Raw genomic sequence first — 16,937 nt, 5'->3', positions numbered from 1 at the left:
CAACAGTATAGGAGGGTTCCCCTTTCTCCACATCCTCGCCAGCATCTGTCATTTCCTGACTTGTTCATTTTAGCCATTCTGACTGGTGTGAGGTGGTATCTCACTGTGGTTTTGATTTGTGTTTCCCTGATTTAAGCATAATTTTTGTCTAAGACACCGAATGAGCTTCTGAAAGACATGCAAAGACCAGTAGGACGTGTCTTTTTTTTTTTTTTAAACTCTTCTGTAATGTTTCACCGGCACTGCAAGTTCAACATGTACAAAACAAAACTCATAAAATTCTTGCCCCGAAATCTTATTTCTCCTTAACTCTTTATCTATCAGTGAACAGCAGTGGCAGCATCTTTCTACTGGCTCAAGCCTGAACATGAGAATCATTCTTGACTTCTACCCTTTCTAGTGACTACGCCCAAATTCTGTTGATTTTACTGCCTAAATATTTGTCACATCTGTCTGCTTTTCTTAGTTTCTACTATCTTTACATTAAGAATGGCCACTAGTATCTCACACTCAAATTATTGCAATAGCTCTCATGGTAGACAGAATCTAAGATGGCTCACTTTGATCTCTGCCTCCTGATAGTTAAGCATTCATGTAATACCCCCTTTTGAGGGAGTTTGGTTGTAGCAATGTGTCTGTGTGTGTTTTTTTCTATTTGACTACAATTGACACACAATGTTACATCAGTTTTAGGTGTACAACCTAGTGACTTGACAAGTTGGTATATTATACTATGTTCACCAGAAGTACAGTTACCCTCTGTCCAATTACATCACTATTATATTATCACTGCATTCCTTATGTTCTGCTTTTATTCCCTTTACTTACCAATTCCTTAACTGGAGGCCTGTATCTCTCCCTCTCTCATGTTCACCCATTTTGCCCAACATTCTACCTCCCTCCCCTCTGGCAACCATCAGTTTTTTCTCTGTATTTATAGTTCTGACTCTGGCTTTTTGATTGTTTATTCCTTTTTTAGATTCTATTTATGAATGGAATCATATGGTATTTCTCTGAATTTATTTCACTTGGCAAAATACATTCTAGGTCCATCGTGTTTCTAAAAAAAAAAAAAAAGCACAATCTCATCCTTTTTGTGGCTATGTAATATTCCATTTCATATATACCTATATCACACATTTTTCCTTATCTACTTGTCTAATGATGGACATGTAAGTTGCTTCCATGTCTTGGCTATTATAAATAATGCTGCAATAAACATAGGGGTGCATATATCTTTTTGAGGTAGTGTTTTTGTTTTCTCTGGGTAAATACTCAATAGTGGAATTATGGAATGATACAATAGTTCTATTTTTAATTTTTTGAGGAATTTCCATACTGTTTTTTCCACAGTGACTGCAGCAATTTACATTCCCACCAACAGAGTATGAGGGTTTCTTTTCCTCTACATCCTCACCAGCACTTGTTATTTCTTCTCTTTTTGATTTTAGCCATTCTGACAGTTGTGAGATGGTATCTCATTGTGGCTTTGATTTTTACCTCCCTAATGATTAGTGATGTTGAGCATCTTTCCATGTGTCTATTAGCCATCTGGATGTCTTCTTTCGAAAAATGTCTTTTCAGGTCATCATAGAGTGTGTCTTAACAAGGTTATGGCTCAGGAGAGAGCATAGATAGATGGATGGATTAGAAGAGAAAATAGGTATGATATGTAACTGACATGTCAAATGAAGAGAAGATTTTTTTAAGTGGAGCAACTAAAGGAGAGCATGCAGAAAAAGAATTTAAGATATTGAGAAGCATAGGATTTCAAGTGGGATGAATAGAAAATAATTCCAAGAAGAGAAGGAATGAGAGAGGGAAGCCTAGAGCTTCTTCAAGAACATGGCATGCACATACATGGATTCCTCTGTATTTGGTTCATGACGATATAATATAAACAAATGATGGATAGATAGACCTAACTACTGGGAGGAACTTAGAGTGTTACTAGATGGCTCAGTTTGGATGGACTACTCTGGTCAACATGTGAAAAAAAACTTGGGTTAGGCCTCTCTGCAGATGGAAAGAGATTGGTATTTAAAGTAGTGATAAAGAACACTCAGTTTTTTTAGGCAGCAGGGTTAATTATTAATCTTGCTCTTAGGTATAGGACTGTACAAAGTAAAAAGAGAGAGGAAAACTGAAAGACTGGTTAGATTACTAGGACATCAACATCTCTCATTACATTAGAGCTGATTCAGTATCAACATTAGAGTTTATAGGAAAAATCTATAGCTTTATAATAATAACAACTAATATATTTTAAGCACTTTATGCCAGACATTTCACATTGTGCATTACAATATGATCTCACTAGAAATTTACAACTATTTATTAAATGAGCACTACTGTTACCTCGCATTATACATAAGGACCCAAAAGTACAGAGGGTAAGTAATTTGTCAAGATCCCAATGATAGCAGAGGGCATGATCCAGGCATTCTGAATCTCAGAACCCTACACTTAACGGTATGCCTGCATCACATGGTACTGAGTCCTGGATGATCCCCTTGGTGATTGTTTTTATTGCATGATTACATATTTCATTGTTTAATATATTTCAAAGACAACAACCAATTCAAAATATTTTGGACATGTTTTGATAGATGAGAATCATTTATTTTATTTATGGGAAAACATGACATTTAAAATTGAAAACAAAGTTTCTCCATATTCATTGCAAGTTTTTAAAAAAAAACTTGCATTGAAAACGTGGATAAAGAGTGAGCTTCACGGTGTTTTAACTTGTTCTAATTTCATTGTCTTAATCCTCAGTTCTCTGTTTACCTTAAAAACAAATAGCACCCAAATCACAGCAAAACCAGCAGCCTAGAAGCCACCAGAATACTCAGAATGGGGTTGGAGCTCTTCCAAAGTCCCAATTCAAAGAATTTCCATTATTTTATCTGACAGTTCCATGGAAAGTCTCACTTGCAAAGTTTGGCTTTATTTATCCTAATTCAGAACTCAACAGTGTAAACAGCCTTCTTCCTGATGGCATTTTTCAAAAACTTTCAGTGGCAATTGTCTAACATCACAGATGCCTGAGGCAGGGATAACAGGTGAGGAAAAGAGGATAACAAAGAAAAAAAACTTAAAAGGAAAAATGGGAATAAGCAGTCCACAGGGAGCTCCAGAAAACTTCAATCCATTCTTGGGAATATAGAAGGCCACAGACATGTACTGGGGCATGTATGCACCCAAGATGACATGCATGTTTATGAAAAATCTGAGGGACTCCTAAGCTCTCACCACTGGCTGACCTTGAGTGTCTGCACAAATGGGAAGGGAGGACCACATTATCCAGAGTTTTAAACTACTTGAATGAATGTGGAAGGCAGTACCTTCAGGCAGAGTCCCTAAGGAAACCCTGGGAGACTTATTGGTTCTAGGCATTTAAGGAAATCTGTTCCCATCCATGAGCTGACCACTAAATTAAGTAAGCAGTGACTGCAGTGACCACACATGAAAAAGAATACAAGCTTTACAGAATTAGTGAAGGAAAATCACTAAGCCAGAGAAAAAACAACAAACAGGAACAACAGCATACTCGGTAGAAGGGAAAGAATCTCATTTTGAGAATTGGCTATCATGCTATTTAAAATTTCCAGTTTTCAACAAAAAAATATAGGAAATGGAAAAAAAAAACAAGAAAATATGACCCATACCCAAGAAAAGAAGCATTTAATACCGACTCTTTCTGAGAAAGCCACACCTTTGATTTACCAAAGACCAAATCAGGTATGTTAAAGAAATAAAGGAAAACGTGTAAAGAATGGGAAAAAAAATAAGTATGAGTAATATCTCACCAAATAGAGACTATTAAGAGGGAGACAGAAATTATTTCTTACAATTTTGGAGTTGAAAAATCACAATAATTGAATGGAAAAATTTACTAGAGCAGCCTAAGAGAAGATTTGATTAAGCAAAAGAAAGAGCCAAAAAAAAAAAAAAAAAAGAAAAGAAAAGAAAAGAAAAAGAAATCAGGTGAATTGAAATTATCCAGTCTGAATAATGGGGGGGGGATTGACAGAGCCTCAGAGATTTGTGGGACATCATCAAGTGTATCAAAATATACATAATGGGGGTCTGAGAAGGAAAAGAGAAAAAGGCAAAAAGAATACTTAAAGAAATAATGGTCAAAATTCTGAAATTTGGGGTGCCTGGGTGGCTCAGTCATTAAGCATCTGCCTTTGGTTCAGGTCATGATCCCAGGGTCCTGGGATCAAGCCTCAAGTTGGGCTTCCTGTTCAGCAGGAAGCCTGCTTCTCCTTCTCCACTCCCCCTCCTTGTGCTCCCTCTCTCACTGTGTCTCTCCTTGTCAAATACATAAATAAAATCTTTTAAAAAATAAAATTTTAAAAATTCTGAAATTTGACAAAAAACATTAATGTATATATCTAGGAAACTCCACCTTATCCAAACTCCAAGTAAGATAAAGGAAATTCACACCACAAACTGTCAAAAGAAAGAGATTCTTAAAATCAGCAAGAGAGAAGTGACTCATCATGTACAAGAGAACCTCAAAAAAACTAACACTGGGGGCGCCTGGGTGGCTCAGTGGGTTAAGCCGCTGCCTTCGGCTCAGGTCAGGATCTCAGGGTCCTGGGATCGAGTCCCACATCGGGTTCTCTGCTCAGCAGGGAGCCTGTCTCCTCCTCTCTCTCTGCCTGCCTCTCTGTCTACTCGTGATCTCTCTCTGTCAAATAAGTAAATAAAATCTTTAAAAAAAAAAACAAAACTAACACTGATTTCTCAACAGAAACCATGGGGGCCAGAGGGCAGTGCACGAGATACTCAAAAGGCTGGAAAAGAAATACTCAAAAGGCTGGAAAAGAAAATCATTATTGACCAACAACTTTCTATCCAGCAACACTATCCTTCAGAAATGAGGGAAAAAAATAAATTCATAGTTAAACAAAAATGGAGAGAAATTGTCACAAGCAGATATACGCTACAAGAAATACTAAAGAGAGTTTTTGAGGTTGATGTGAAAGTATACTTGACAGAAACTCAAATCCACATGAAGATATAAAAAGCACTAATAAAGGTACCTATCTAAGTGAAAATAAGAGACTATTAATTTATTTTTTGTTTATAACTCATTTTTTAATAACAAGGAAATTAAAATGGTACACTAGAGAGTATCTATTTAACATGAAAGAAAGTGGAAATGGAGAAATAGAGGAGCCAAAAGACACAAGATATATGGCAAATAAGTAAAGTGGCTGATGTAAATCCTACCCTATCAATAATTATATTAAATATAAATGGATTAACTGCTATAATAAAAAACAGATTGGCAGAATAAATTTAACATTAAAATAAGAAAATAAAAATAAATTTTAAAATTATCTAATTATATGTCACCTGCAAAATACACACTTGAGATTCAAAGACACAAAAAGATGGAAAGTAAGAGCATGGAAAGAGATATACCATACAAATAGTAACTTAAAAAAAGTTGAAGTAGCTATACTGATACTGGACAAAATAAACTTTTAGACAAAAATTGTTGCTAGACACAAATAAGGACATGTATAATGATTAAATTTTCATTTCATTAAGAAGATATAACAATAATAGGCACATATATAACATACATATGTAAGAAGATAGAGCAATTATAGACATATATATGTAACATACACAATATGTATGTTCCATACATATATTCTATATATATAACAGGTATGTATGTATGTATGTGTGTGTGTAATACCTCTCTATATAACATATAATACCTCTCTATATAACATATCTATAACAATTAAAGACACACATGATATTACATAGATATGATAGTAGAAATGAAGAAATAAAGGAACTAAACCAACATATGATATATATGATATATATACCCTACAATAAAGCCCCCCTCCCGCCAAATGAACAAATAACAGTCAAAGAGACTTCACTTGACTCAGAATTTGAAGTCAAAACTTACAGCAAGGGACTAAGATGACAAAATAGGAGGTTCCTAAAATGTCTTCCTTCAAAGGCACACTAATGAACAGTTAGTTACACATGGAGCAACTACCTCAGAGAAATCCAGAAACAAGCTGAGTTACTCTGACATATGGAGTAACTGAGTATCTCTATATCTAAAGGAGTAGGAAAGGCTATCTATAAAGCCTATCTCCAGTAGAGCACCACATAATCAGGAGGAGTAGCCAACTCCCAGCTTTCCCCTGAGGAGAGAAGGGTTTGGACCACACCTCTAGCACTCCAAGTTTTAAAGCTTCCCCCCCAGGGACAGGCCACTAAACTACCTTACTCTGAAAACCAGTGGGGTTTGCAGCCATAAGACCCACAGGATGACAGAAAAACAAAGAAACAGTTCTTAAATGGGCACACGAGACTTCACCACAACTATCCCCCCACACACACACTCCGGACTCAGCTAAGAGGAAACAGCAAAAATGCCCATTTTCCAGCCTTTTCTTGGAGAGGGACTGACTGTGTATTTTACAACCCACTGCCTGTGGTCCAGCTGCTAATTTGCATGCATCTAGGGGCAATGTGTGATCTTCCATGAAGTCTGGGGTATCTGGGGGGGTAATTCCACCACCTTTTTTCTCTGATTTGCCACAATGACAAAAGCAGGTCACCAATATTTCTCTGGAAGGAACATGTGTACACACCTGGCTTACATATTTTCCTAGCTGCCACTTGAGAGTCTGGCTTCTAATCAGCCTGCATTTATGTGCTGACTGTGATTTTCTCCTTTGGGACATCACAGGTTCCTTGCACACCCTCAACTACTGGGAGCCACTAAAAAACAAAGATGGCAGCTTAGACCATCACAAAGGGTTAAGGGACAAACAGGAGGTTGGTTTGGGTTGATTGATGAGGTTCATCTCCTACATGACACCAGGCTTTCAAAACTGGGAGAGGTATTTGTTTTATCCAATGTGCAGCGACCAACACAGAGAGTTAAGGAAAATGAAGAAAAGGAGAAACACGTTCCAAACAAAAGAACAAGATAAATCTCCAAACGGATCTTAATGAAACACCGGTGACTGATTTACCTGACAGAGTTCAAGGCAACAGTTATGAAGATGCTCACTGAGGTTAAAGAAGTGATAAACAAAGTGAAAATTTCAACAGAGAGAGAGAGAGAAAGAATCAACAATTACCAAGCAGAAATCACAGGGCTAAAGAATAACGGAATAGAAACGTACAGAGTGGGATTCAACAGCAGACGGGTAAAGTGGAATCAAGAAACAATAGTCTCCAAGAAGAGCCAATCAAATACACCCAGAGGAGCAAAAAGAAGAAAACAAGTGGCAAGCTACCTGTTTTAGGTATCTATCTATCTATCTATCTCCCCAAGAACAATGACTATACACACACACACGCACACACACACACACACCACACACACGTACACACATATATATATATATATATATATGTGTGTGTGTATGTGTGTGTATAGTATTTGAACACCAAAAGCAAAAGCAACAAGAACAAAAATAAACAAATGGGATTACCACAAACTAAAAAGCTTCTGCACAGCCAAGGAAACCAACAACAAAATGAAAAGGCAACCTATGGAAGGGGATAAAATATTTTCAAACTGCATATCCTAATAGAGGTTTAAGATCTAAAATGTACAAAGAACTTACACAATTCTATAGCCAAAAAAAAAGACTCAATTAAAAAATAGACAAATAGACCTGAATAGAATTTTTTTCCCCAAAGAAGATTCCAAAATGGCTAACAAGTACAGGGAAAAATTCTCAATATCTCTAATCATCAAGGAAATACAAATCAAAACCACAATGAGATGAGGTATCACCTCACACCTGTTAGACTGGATATTATCAAAAAGACGAGATAAATGTAACAAGGATGTACAGAAGAGATCCCCTGTACACTGTTGGTGGGAATGCAAACTGATAGAGCCCTCATGGAAAACAGCATGGAGGTTCTCCAGAAATTAAATATAGAACTGTCATATGATCCAGCAGTCCCACTTCTGGGTATCTATCTATGCGAAGGCAATGAAATCATTTCTCAAAGGTAGCTCTCCACTCCCATGTTCCCTGCAACATTATTCACAACAGTCAAGGTACAAAAACAACCTACGTGTCCATCAACAGATGACTGCATAAAGAAAATATAGTGTGTGTGTGTGTGTGTGTGTGTGTGTATGTGTGCGTGTACATATGGAATTGAATGGATGACATGGTGACTATAGCTGATAATGCTGTACTGTAAAAAAATTGAGATTTACCAAGAGAGTAGAACTTAAGTGTTCCAACCAGAAAAGAAAAAAAAGGTAAATATGTGATAAGTGATATGATGTATTAATTAACTTGACGGTGAGAATCCCTTCACAGTGTACACCTGTGTCAAGTCACCACATTGTATACTTTAAATGTCTTATAATTTCATTTCTTGATTATACCTCAATGGAACTGAAGGGGGAAAAAAGCCTAAAAGTAAAAAGAAAAGGTCAAAACTCAAGGTCAACTTTTCAATGAATTTGAAGGAAATGAGAATACAGCTCTCGTATATATATCGCTGTTGGATAAAGAACACTGACTTAGAAGATAATCAAAATTTAGTATAAGAACAATTCAGTAATTTTTAAAGTAGGATTTAATTTAGTGGTGTTTTTAAATGCACCCTGATAAATTAACTTAATTTAACATTTTTATTTTGAGAGGAAAATTATCCATCTATGTCAGGTCTGTTTGAGTTTTGTCTTGTTTTTCTTCACACATGAGATAACACAGGCTACATGCTTTTCTATTCACAGTAAAGCAAAATGGTGCCTGGGCACTGTGGGAACTTGAGCTTTTGGGAGAAGGGGTGAACACAATACTTCGGACAACTGATAATTACAATCCTAACAATTTAGAATATTAGGACAGAAAATAAGAAAGACTTGTTCGGCAAATGATTACTTTCTACTGTATTTCTTTAAAACATTGAGGCTACAGTGTTGTAAATTACATTGGGGGGATGATGTTGAGCATTTTGTTATGGTACAAATTATGGAGAAAAATAAACAGGTATCTTCACATTCCATATGATTTAATGAACAGTGTTATTTGTATGACAGTAGTCCAGAATAGAGGATGATGGCATTTTCTGACATTGATGTGGCACTTACCCATTCGGAGGCATTCCAGAGAAGCTTGACCCCAGTTTCTTGTGTACGAAGATTCGATATAGTAGCAGTGACCGTGGAAAGGAATCCATGCCGTGTGTTCTGACTCTGGGCATCTGCCGGGCAGCTGTGGGGGCTCGGTGGCAGGGATTTCTGTTAATAAAAAGACAGTTCAAATAAAATAAAATCTAAAGTTTCTGTAGTGTGATAGAGTAGCAGCTAATGAAAATTTTATTGATGATTATTTTTAAGAAGTCCTAATGGTAATTATTTGGATCTGACGTTTTTCTTATTGGGTGTTCTTTTTACTTTATCTTTTTGGTTTCATTTTAAATATATTTCAATAGACTGTATTCCGATAGCGTAGAAATCAATCACAGTCATCCTGAAGAAGGGAGATCTATAAACACTTACAAAGATGTTTAGTTCCTTAAAAAAAAGGTCACCTAAAAACAATTTGCTGAGAAAGTCCCCCTTTAAGTCACTCTTTTCTGGAATCTTAATGCCTATTAACATTTGTTAGCTATGACTCATGTCTCTGATATAATGAAATGGGACAGTTAAAACCTAGGAATGTATCCTTGTCCACTTCTAGGACTGTATTCTAGGAAAGCTAAAACCATAATGTCACTGACTCTGATTAATCTACATACACCCTGATAAAAATTACTCTGATACAGATATGCTGTTGATATAAAAGGTAATCATAATTTCCTGACAAATCTGACATCATAGATGCAGAGGATAATCTCAATAATAAAAATTCAAAAATCTAAAAAATGCAAATAAACTCTAGCACTGAAGAAAATTTTCTCATTTATTCAGATCTCTATATATTTGTTTATTCCCAAGTCAGTCTTTTTGTTAGGTGAAGGGACAGGTTTTATTATCTTATTCTTAATTCTCCAAAACATGTTACTGTTTAATAATATCAATAGCAGTAGGTATTAGCACATTGAGAAAATGCCAAACCCCTTGATTGTTTTTGTGTATTCAATTACCATCTGATCTTTTGCAGAGAAAATAAAAACTTTCATTGCAAGATGCGGTCTTCCAGTAGCCATCAGAATCCAGATAAACGCATGCTGATTTCAGTCTGGGCTCATCAGCAGCCCAGTTAGTGAACCTCATCTTCCATTTGTCAGTCCAAGCATACTCATTATTGGTCTGCAAGAAAAAAAAACCCCATTAACAGAGAGTCTCGCCTCATTTCGAAAACACCAAAAAGACCCAGTGAGGAACAGAAGTATATTTGAGACAACGATTTGACAGTCTCCAACATTTGGGAACAAAAAGCACATTGTCTAAATAAGTTCTACCAACTTAAATTCAGTAAATGTCACTTTTCTTTTAGAGAGATTCTCAGAGTTCCCCTTAACTATACCCTTGGAAACTAATTTGAAAAACACAGACTTCACCTACGTCTTATTCTATGAAACTCTTTCTTCACAGGTTTTCAGCGTAATACAAATTTTGTCTTCGGAACAAATAAAATGTTTATCATATTATCAATGAAATGATAATGAAAGTTAAGTGATTTTCACTGATAGATGTTGGAGAGAAACACTAATCTCTTCTGATCTTCTCATTGGTTAGCTTTTGAAAAAGTATACATGACAAATGACAGGTGAGATCAGATGGATATGTAACGGAGGAGCCTAGGTGTCTTGCTTTCCAGTAAGGTGGACTTCCAGCAAATCATGAGAGTAATTTTTACACAGTTGATTGTTTTATTCAGTTTGCACACTTACTTTCTTATTAAATTTTGTAGAATAAATTTAAGATCACATATAAATTAATTAATAACATCAAAAATATTACTAATCAATAATATCCTCTTAACAGCAAGAGATTTTACAAGTAATGCCTAAAAATAAGATATATAGTATTAATGAGATAAATGAATTTTGAAATAATTCAAACAGCTCCCATTTTAACCACATTATTTCATTTACCAAGCCAATTACCAAAGATTTAGTGACAAAATCAAAAGCATGTGTTATTCCAAGTTGGGATTTTGTAGTATTCTATCACGTTTAATCACATAATATTTACATAGTCATTAATTCCACAGACATAAGGAAGATAATACTACTTTTTAATTATAAAGGTTCGGAGAGTGGAAAATCTACTTAATCTTTCTAAAAATAAATAAAAGCCTGTTTTAAACTCATGAGAGATCTGTGACCATGTCTATAAGAAGAAAATGAGTCCATAAGAGAAAATGAACTATCAAGAAAAGTCAACATAGACACAAAAATATCTTGCCTAAGTTTCATCACAGGAATCATTATGGAACCACTTACTTTTCGATGTTGACTTCCCTACTCAAGAATTACTCTGCCCAGGAAGTGCACCTTTTTATCCCTGTAGCACAGAATGAGAAGCTCTCTCAAATCTGACACCAACCTGCTTTCCAGTTCTAGCTCCTTCTGCCTTTTTGTCTCTTCGTAGCACACTTTCTTTATATCCAGCCATCCCAGACCACATCTGTAAAGCCCACTTTGTCTGAGAAGCCTTCTTGACCTTCTGCCCTCACTCAACCCATACCTTTTGTCTCCTCTTCTTAGCGCTTTTATACAACTCTCTTCCACATTTTCGATCTTGCCCCTTAGGTACTTGCTAAGGGCTAGTCATCGCTATTCTATTAGGAACTCTGCCGGCTGGCTAGCTAAATAGATGGAGGACAGATGGCTCACAGGGCATCAGAGAAGGCTCATTATAGGGATATTTTGGCAACTTGATCACCACTCTTCTTTCCGTGCCCACTGCCTCCGCCCACCTCACCAATGCTCCACCAACCTGCCTTTCTCTTTTATGCAACACAGAGAATTGACTGCAGTGAAATTCTTCACACAACTTTAGGACCCATAACTCTAGGGCTTGCCTCGACAAAGAAAAAGTGCCTCATGATCCAGGAACCATGTCCCGAACTGCTTCCTTAATTCCGATGGCATAGTTGTAATCGGGACACCATAGAGGAGTAAGTTAATAAATAAAAATGCTTAGATGCAGAATCTACTTTTAATATTCAAAAGTAATTTTATAGTTAATATAAGCTATATAAATCTTTGTTTGATTTCTGACAGATATCACCAGCTTGCCAGATCCTTGAAGGCATTGGGGTCCTTGCAAGATTGGGTCTAGTTCATGTTCGCATCATTCACATTGCCCGGCAGTGTCTTACATGTAACAAAATTCCAACAGAATGAACAGAAAGAGAATCGTATTTAATCACAATTAACCAATCACATCAAGTCCCACATGTTCCCAGCATCTTACCAAGTTACTGTTCAGGGCGATCCACACAGGTTCATTAAATTTCTGCATTTGCATCCATGCAAATGCATTACTATAGGGATCTAGAATGCTAGCAATAAGGGAACTGTGAAGTTTGCAATACTTCTCTGCTTCATGCCACTCTAACTTTAATTTCATGAGTGAATAGTTACTTTCACCATATTTAACAAAGCCATCTGTTGGAATTGTTGTTGGAGGATTAGGCAGGGAAGAGTCTGGAACAAAAAGATTCATTTTTCATTAGCATTATCAATAACCATTTCTTTGAGGGTTAATGGTCATGTCATCTATTACCATATCTCATACATTATAAAGATAATCAGGATAGCATAAATCTAAACCATCAGGTGTTAAAAATATTTTCATGAGGCATTTCACACCAAAAAACAAAGCTCTGGTTTTTAATCAGTATGGCTGGTTGAATGAAATAATTTCCAAACTGTATTTAGACCATTAATATAGATATATAATCAAGTTTCTAAATTAAAAAAAAAAAGAAAAAAAAGAACCCCAAAGGCTTGCAAATTCAATGAGATCTAGTATCTGAATGAAAGAAATGACACAGTTTAATTCCATCGATTAAAGAATATCTACCATCCTGTCATTACTAATCTTTGTTTTACCATCTTGGTCATATTTCAAGGGCACCAACAGAGCTTCCTCCCTCTCCTCTGTCCGCTGTACCCTATCCATGAATTTGCATCTGTTTGTATCTATTTGACTCTACCTGTTAGTAATGGACCTTCCAGAGCCGGCTTTAAGTTTTGGCATGAAGCCAGACACCAGTCCTGGGTCATTTAACCCTTATCTCAGGATCAGGCTCTTCTCCTACTGATGATAGCTTACACCCTTCATGCAGGGCTCCCTTATCTTGACCAAACCGACTCGGGGTAGAGCCTAAAACAGAGTCACTTCGGCTTATGAACTTTTCCCCCTCAGTCTTCCAGTATGCGTCTCCAATCGCTGTTTAAAGCCCGCCCATCCTTTGTGCCCCTTCCTGTCAACACCCCAAAAAGAGTTTCTTTCCGTGTCCCTTAATGGATGCCCTAAAGTGAGAGGTTAGCAAATGACAGCCAGAGGGTAAAATCTGGCCTGTTTGTCTGTTTTTGCAGCCAGTGAGCCAAGAATGGCTTTTAAATGGCTGACAAAAATAACAACAATTAAATAAAAATAATATTTTGTGACATGTAAACATCGTATGAAATTCAAATTTGTGTCCATAAATAAAGTTTTATTGGAACTCAGCCACATTCACTTGTTTACATGTTGTCAGTGACTGCCTAGCATCATGTCAGAGCTGAGGAGTTGCAACAGAGAATGTATATCTGCTGCCTAAAATATTTACAGTGTGTCTCTCTACAGAAAAAAAAAATTGCCAACTCCTATTTTAGGGTTCTAGATGTCCTTGCCTACCAATTTTGTCTTGGCTAATTCTCAGACGTGTTCCACTATAACACCGACCTAATCTACCATCTGCCTTGTTCTGTCGCTATCCAAATGCCCAAAGTGCTTTTGATTACGCCTAGTATGGTAATGACTTCATTTCGGCCAAGACAGCTTCCCCTTTCTTCTGCTGTTGCTGCCACCTTGTGTTGGTAGAAGAATATCAGTAAACCAAGAGACTCTGACCAACACCCTTCACGTGGTACATACAGCCTGTAGAAACTGAATGATCTTACCATTTCCCAACTTGCGGAGGTCTGGATTTGTCTTAATACCCGTGGAGAATGTGGGGACCACTAAAAGTGCCAAATGAGACTTCAAGTAAAGCTTTAAAAAGTTTCACAGAAGGCTATATGCAATTAGGAAATAGCTCATCTGTCCAATTTGTTTATTAAGACATTCATAAAATGACTAAGGAAAAACTAAACTATTGAGAAATTATTTTCAGGTGGTTGGATTGTGGGTAAATTTTCCCCCTTCTTTATGCTTTACTGCATTTTCTAAAATGTCAACAAAGAACATGTGTTACATATTTTTTAAATGGGGGGTTTTATTCACATACATACATGAATATATATATATGAATAAAATCATGTATATGTGAATGACGATAAAAATTTTTTATTTTAATAAGATTTATTAGTGGAAAATATTCTATCACTTATGTTTATAATAAGAAGAAAAGTATTTTCAAAAAGCTTGTGAGTCAGCATTCACTCCTGGAATGATATCCTGGAAGGATATTCCCTCCTTTCCTCAAAACATGGGCACAGATGGCACGTGTACTTTTCTGGTGGCCTAAAATTCTGCAGCCATAGGACAGAGCATAGAGGGAAAAGCAACAGGTCCTAGACCAGCTTTTGAATTAATGAAAGCTTAGAATTTCTGCAGCACCTTTCAATCATCTGAAAATATCTCAGGCGATTTTCACTCATGGTCATGAGTTGACTGTAGTTGCCTGATTCCCTGGAGAGTGTTGGAAAGTCAGTTTGATGTATTAGAACAAGTACCTTCTAGTTCAAACTCACAAAGAGCTGTTCTCAGAATGAAAGCAGCCCCCCCACCTGCACCCTCCTCTCTAAACCACCTTTTAATTTCTGGCCCTCTTTTTGTGTAACTAGACATTTGTATTCTTCTTTCACTGGACACGAAAGTGTGTGCAACCATAATCTGGACTCTAAGCAAATATGCACATTTTCTGTTTTATTTTTGTTTAACCGCAGGGCTTCCTAAGATACAAAGTGAAACACAAATCAGGTATCTACATTTTTAGGGGCACCTGGCCGGCTCAGTCAGTGGAACATGCAACTCTTTTTTTTTTTTTTTAATTTATTTGACAGAGAGAGATCACAAGTAGGCAGAGAGGCAGGCAGAGAGAGAGAGAGAGAGGAGGAAGCAGGCTCCCTGCTGAGCAGAGAGTCCGATGCGGGACTCGATCCCAGGACCCTGAGACCATGACCCGAACCGAAGGCAGCGGCTTAACCCACTGAGCCACCCAGGCACCCCGAACATGCAACTCTTGATCTTGGGGTTGTGAGTTCGAGCCCCACACTGGGTATACTCTTAAAATCATAAAAAAAAGACATCTACATTTTTAAAGGCCGAGTATAGAGAATGATGAGGCATATATGATGTTCTGTGCCAATGGTTCTCAAATTATGCAAGCAGAACCGAAGTATTCTTACTGTGACGTTGTTAAAAAGGAACAGGTAGGCAAATATCCTACATTTCTTATGAAGTTAGAAAAAGTTCCAACTTCAAGGGTAATCTGCACAATTTTTTTTTGGTAATGGATGAAGGGTTACACTCATGAATAGTTTCTAGAAAATGTCACCTTTTCTCTTGTGCTTGGGAATGGCCATTCTTTAAACAAAATTTTATGTTTTTAGAGTAGATTAAGGTTTAGAGCAAAATTGAGAAGGAGGTCATTTTTTAAAAATATATTAAGGAGAGCCTGGTGGCTCAGTGGGTTAAGCCTCTGCCTTTGGCTCAGGTCATGATCTCAGGATCCTGGGATCGAGCCCCACATCCGGCTCTCTGCCCAGCTGGGAGCCTTCTTCCTCTCTCTCTCTGTCTGCCTCTTTGCCTACCTGTGATCTCTATCAAATAAATAAATAAAATCTTGAAAAATATATATATATTAAACCACCCAGCTCTATGGGCAGGCGAGGTTTGGGAGAACCTACCTGGGAGGGTCTGGCATATGTAACCTCGTTTACTGTCACATGTGTCATCCATCCATTTTCCTGCATCTCTCGATTTCCCTCCAATAATAACCACACAGTCAGCCTGTACATTTGTGGAGAAAGGAAAATAAAAAGTAGTGTGACTCAATAATTGTTTTAATCAATTCATTAATAAGTCAGGAAAAAGCCTCATTCTTAACCACCAAATTTAAAGATGATCCTTATTCATGTACAGTCACATTCAATTCATCCTTTTTTTCCAGGAAACTGCTTGAACTTTCCAAGTGAATCTCTCACACTGAATTCTTGCTATTTTTAATTAAAAACCAGATAGATTGGGATGATTTTAGAGACAGGTCTGAGAAACTTTGTTATCATAAATGGTATACATCGCTATCAAAGTTTTACAATCAAATGTTAGGAGAATAGAATATCTTCTCCATATAAATTCTCATGACTCAAACCCCAAAACAGGTATCCTACTGTTAAAGAGAAATGAGTATAATCTATATTTCTTCATTGTTAATTTAATTTATATGATTATCATTATGGATTCAGAGCAAATGGCTGGTATGTAACTAGAAAGTTTCTTATGTTATTTGCAAACATACACGGACGTACGCCAGGCTGGAAAGACTTTCCTATTTTTTGTTGTGGATATGTTTGCGATATCAAACTTCCAGAGGACAGTCTATGAGCCAAAGCAAGTAAAGAAAAACTTGCACCTGCCAGAGTTTTCATCCAGGGTCAGATGAAGTCTTTGATTTATCATGTGTTGCACTTCTTTACCCATAGGCTCTAGCAGTTAGAGCTCACATCTATAATATCTGACATTGTACTAAGTACTAGATGCATATTAATTCCTGTAAGCTCACTGAAAT

The 16,937-nt window shown here is 36.8% G+C and overlaps 1 protein-coding gene across 1 annotated transcript in view; it reads right to left on the bottom strand.

Annotated features, from left to right (window-relative positions):
• MRC1 (mannose receptor C-type 1) overlaps positions 1 to 16,937 on the bottom strand; it is a 101,549-nt gene that overhangs the window by 5,099 nt on the left and 79,513 nt on the right. The window contains exons 23-26 of the mRNA XM_044227011.1: positions 16,057 to 16,159; positions 12,410 to 12,642; positions 10,129 to 10,294; positions 9,131 to 9,280 (exon numbers count right to left, since the gene is read on the bottom strand). Coding sequence (XP_044082946.1) covers positions 9,131 to 9,280; positions 10,129 to 10,294; positions 12,410 to 12,642; positions 16,057 to 16,159 — 652 coding nt within the window. The remainder of the gene's footprint in view (positions 1 to 9,130; positions 9,281 to 10,128; positions 10,295 to 12,409; positions 12,643 to 16,056; positions 16,160 to 16,937) is intronic.

Source organism: Neovison vison, chromosome 12, assembly GCF_020171115.1.
Source record: "Neovison vison isolate M4711 chromosome 12, ASM_NN_V1, whole genome shotgun sequence".
NCBI classification, from domain to species: domain Eukaryota; kingdom Metazoa; phylum Chordata; class Mammalia; order Carnivora; family Mustelidae; genus Neogale; species Neogale vison.
Note: the sequence above shows the minus strand (reverse complement) of the source record. Positions and strands in the feature narration are given on the sequence as shown.